General features: G+C 43.7%; 1 protein-coding gene across 1 annotated transcript; it reads left to right on the top strand.

The window, feature by feature from the left end:
• The first annotated feature begins 2,943 nt into the window (after positions 1 to 2,943).
• Positions 2,944 to 3,318, top strand: LOC116895499 (histone H3.3A-like). The gene has a single exon (XM_032896753.1). The coding sequence runs from the start codon at positions 2,944 to 2,946 to the stop codon at positions 3,316 to 3,318; it is 375 nt and encodes a 124-aa protein (XP_032752644.1).
• The last annotated feature ends 243 nt before the right edge of the window (positions 3,319 to 3,561 follow it).

Below are 3,561 nucleotides of genomic sequence, written 5' to 3'. Positions count from 1 at the left end.
GATTTTTGACAAAGGAGCCAAAACCATTCAATGGAAAAAAGATAGCATTTTCAGCAAATGGTGCTGGTTCAACTGGAGGTCAACATGTAGAAGAATGCAAATCGATCCATGCTTATCACCCTATACAAAGCTTAAGTCCAACTCCTTATACCAGCTTGCAATCCCACCACATCAAACCAGATACACTCAAACTAATAGAAGAAAAACTAGGGCAGCATCTCGAACACATGGGCACTGGAAAAAATTTCCTGAACAAAACACCAATGGCTTATGCTCTAAGATCAAGAATCGACAAATGGGATCCCATAAAACTGCAAAGCTTCTGTAAGGCAAAGGACACTGTGGTTAGGACAAAACGACAACCAACAGATTGGGAAAAGATCTTTACCAATCCTACAACAGATATAGGGCTTATATCCAAAATATACAAAGAACTCAAGAAGTTAGACCACAGGGAGACAAATAAACCTATTAAAAAATGTTCATCGCAGCCTTATTTATAATAGCCAGAAGCTGGAAAGAACCCAGATGCCCTTCAACAGAGGAATGGATACAGAAAATGTGGTACATCTACACAATGGAATATTACTCAGCTATCAAAAACAACGAGTTTATGAAATTCGTAGGCAAATGGTTGGAACTGGAAAATATCATCCTGAGTGAGCTAACCCAATCACAGAAAGACATACATGGTATGCACTCACTGATAAGTGGCTATTAGCCCAAATGCTTGAATTACCCTAGTTGCCTAGAACAAATGAAACTCAAGACGGATGATGAAAATGTGAAGGCTTCACTCCTTCTTTAAAAGGGGAACAAGAATACCCTTGGCAGGGAAGAGAGAGGCAAAGATTAAAACAGAGACTTAAGGGACACCCATTCAGAGCCTGCCCCACATGTGGCCCATACATATACAGCCACCCAATTAGACAAGATGGATGAAGCAAAGAAGTGCAGACCGACAGGAGCCGGATGTAGATCGATCCTGAGAGACACAGCCAGAATACAGCAAATACAGAGGCGAATGCCAGCAGCAAACCACTGAACTGAGAACGGGACCCCCGTTGAAGGAATCAGAGAATGAACTGGAAGAGCTTGAAGGGGTTTGAGACCCCATATGTACAACAATGCCAAGCAACCAGAGCTTCCAGGGACTAAGCCACTACCTAAAGACTATACATGGACTGACCCTGGACTCTGACCTCATAGGTAGCAATGAATATCCTAGTAAGAGCACCAGTGGAAGGGGAAGCCCTGGGTCCTGCTAAGACTGAACCCCCAGTGAACTAGACTGTCGGGGGAGGCGCAATGGGGGAGGGTGGGGAGGGAACACCCACAAGGAAGGGGGGAGGAAGGGGATGTTTGCTCCGGAAACCGGGAAAGGGAATAACACTAAATGTACATAAGAAATACTCAAGTTAATAAAAAAAAAAAAGTGTTTATAACGCAGTATCAGGAAAAAAAATGGGGTTCAGAACTAAACAAAGAATTCACAGCTAAGGAATGCCGAATGGATGAGAAACACCTAAAAGAAATGTTCAACATCTTTAGTCATAAGGGAAATGCAAATCAAAACAACCCTGAGATTTCACCTCACACCAGTGAGAATGGCTAAGATCAAAAACTCAGGTGACAGCAGATGCTGGCGAGGATCTTGGAGAAAGAGGAACACTCCCTCCATTGTTGGTGGGATTGCAGACTGGTACAACCATTCTGGGAAATCAGTCTGGAGGTTCCTCAGAAAATTGGACATTGAACTGCCTGAGGATCCAGCTATACCTCTCTTGGGCATATACCCAAAAGATGCCCCAACATATAAAAAAGACACGTGCTCCACTATGTTCATCGCAGCCTTATTTATAATAGCCAGATGCTGGAAAGAACCCAGATGCCCTTCAACAGAGGAATGGATACAGAAAATGTGGTACATCTACACAATGGAATATTACTCAGCTATAAAAAACAACGACTTTATGAAATTCGTAGGCAAATGGTTGGAACTGGAAAATATCATCCTGAGTGAGGTAACCCAGTCCCAGAAAAACACACATGGTATGCACTCATTAATAAGTGGCTATTAGCCCAAATGCTTGAATTACCCTAGATGCATAGAACACATGAAACTCAAGATGGAGGATCAAAAGGTGAATGCTTCACTCCTTCTTTAAAAGGGGAACAAGAATACCCTTGTTAGGGAATAGAGAGGCAAAGATTAAAACAGAGACAGAAGGAACACCCATTCAGAGCCAGCCCCACATGTGGCCCATACATATACAGCCATCCAATTAGACAAGATGGATGAAGCAAAGAAGTGCAGGCCGACAGGAGCCGGATGTAGATCTCTCCCGAGAGACACAGCCAGAATACAGCAAACACAGAGGCGTATGCCAGCAGCAAACCACTGAATTGAGAATAGGACCCCCGTTGAAGGAATCAGAGAAAGAACTGGAAGAGCTTGAAGGGGCTCGAGACCCCATATGTACAACAATGCCAAGCAACCAGAGCTTTCAGGGACTAAGCCACTACCTAAAGACTATACATGGACTGACCCTGGACTCTGACCTCATAGGCAGCAATGAATATCCTAGTAAGAGCACCAGTGGAAGGGGAAGCCCTGGGTCCTGCTAAGACTGAACCCCCAGTGAACTAGACTGTTGGGGGGAGGGAAGGGCAATGGGGGGAGGGGTGGGAGGGGAACACCACAAAGAAGGGGAGGGGGGATGGATTAGGGGATGTTTGCCTGGAAACCGGGAAAGGGAATAACATTCGAAATGTAAATAAGAAATACTCAAGTTAATAAAAAAAAAAAAAAAGAGAGAGAGAGAGAGAAAAAAAAATAATCAGCCTTCTTCGTGTTGCCCCTGATTTTAATACCAGCTCCACCTCTCACTTGCCAAACTCCAACTGAAGGAGAAGCGTGCTAAGTAAGGAGGTGCTGGTACCATGACTGGTACAAAGCAGATTGCCCACAAATCCACCGGTGGTACAGCACCCAGGAAACAATTGGCTACAAATGCTGCTTGCAAGAGTGCGCCCTCTACTGGAGGAGTGAAGAAACCTCATAATTCCAGGCCTGGTACTGTAGCGCCCCACGAAATCAGAAGCTACCAGAAGTTCACAGAACTTCTGCTTTGCAGGTTCCCCTTTCAGCATCTGGTGCAAGAAATTGCTCAGGACTTCAAAACAAATCTGTGCTTCCACAGTGCTGTTATTAGTCCTTTGAAGGAGGCAAGTGAGGCCTATCTTGGTGATCTTTTTGAAGATACTACGCTATCCCATGCCAAACGTGTAACAATTATGCCAAAAGAATCCACATAGCATGCTACATACACGGAAAACGTGCTTAAGAGTCCACTATGAGGGGAAATAATTCATTCTCAATTTTATTTTCCTCTTCTTCCTGTTATCAGTAGTTCTGAATGATATTTTTTTTCCTTCAGGTCAAAGGTATCTAAGTATATGATGGCGAGTGGAAACAAAGGGGACAGAATCAGGTATTAGCAATTCCTCCACGTTCATTTGTGTGTGAACTTTTAATATAAATGCAAGATGTAAAGAATA

Source organism: Rattus rattus, chromosome 3 (genome assembly GCF_011064425.1).
Source record: "Rattus rattus isolate New Zealand chromosome 3, Rrattus_CSIRO_v1, whole genome shotgun sequence".
NCBI classification, from domain to species: Eukaryota; Metazoa; Chordata; class Mammalia; order Rodentia; family Muridae; genus Rattus; species Rattus rattus.
The sequence above is the reverse complement of the archived record's forward strand: the minus strand, read 5'-3'. Positions and strand labels throughout refer to the sequence as shown.

What these genes read in the sequence shown, in the direction of transcription:
- LOC116895499 (XM_032896753.1), top strand. Translation starts at nt 2,944, where the DNA reads ATGACTGGTACAAAGCAGATTGCCCACAAATCCACCGGTGGTACAGCA.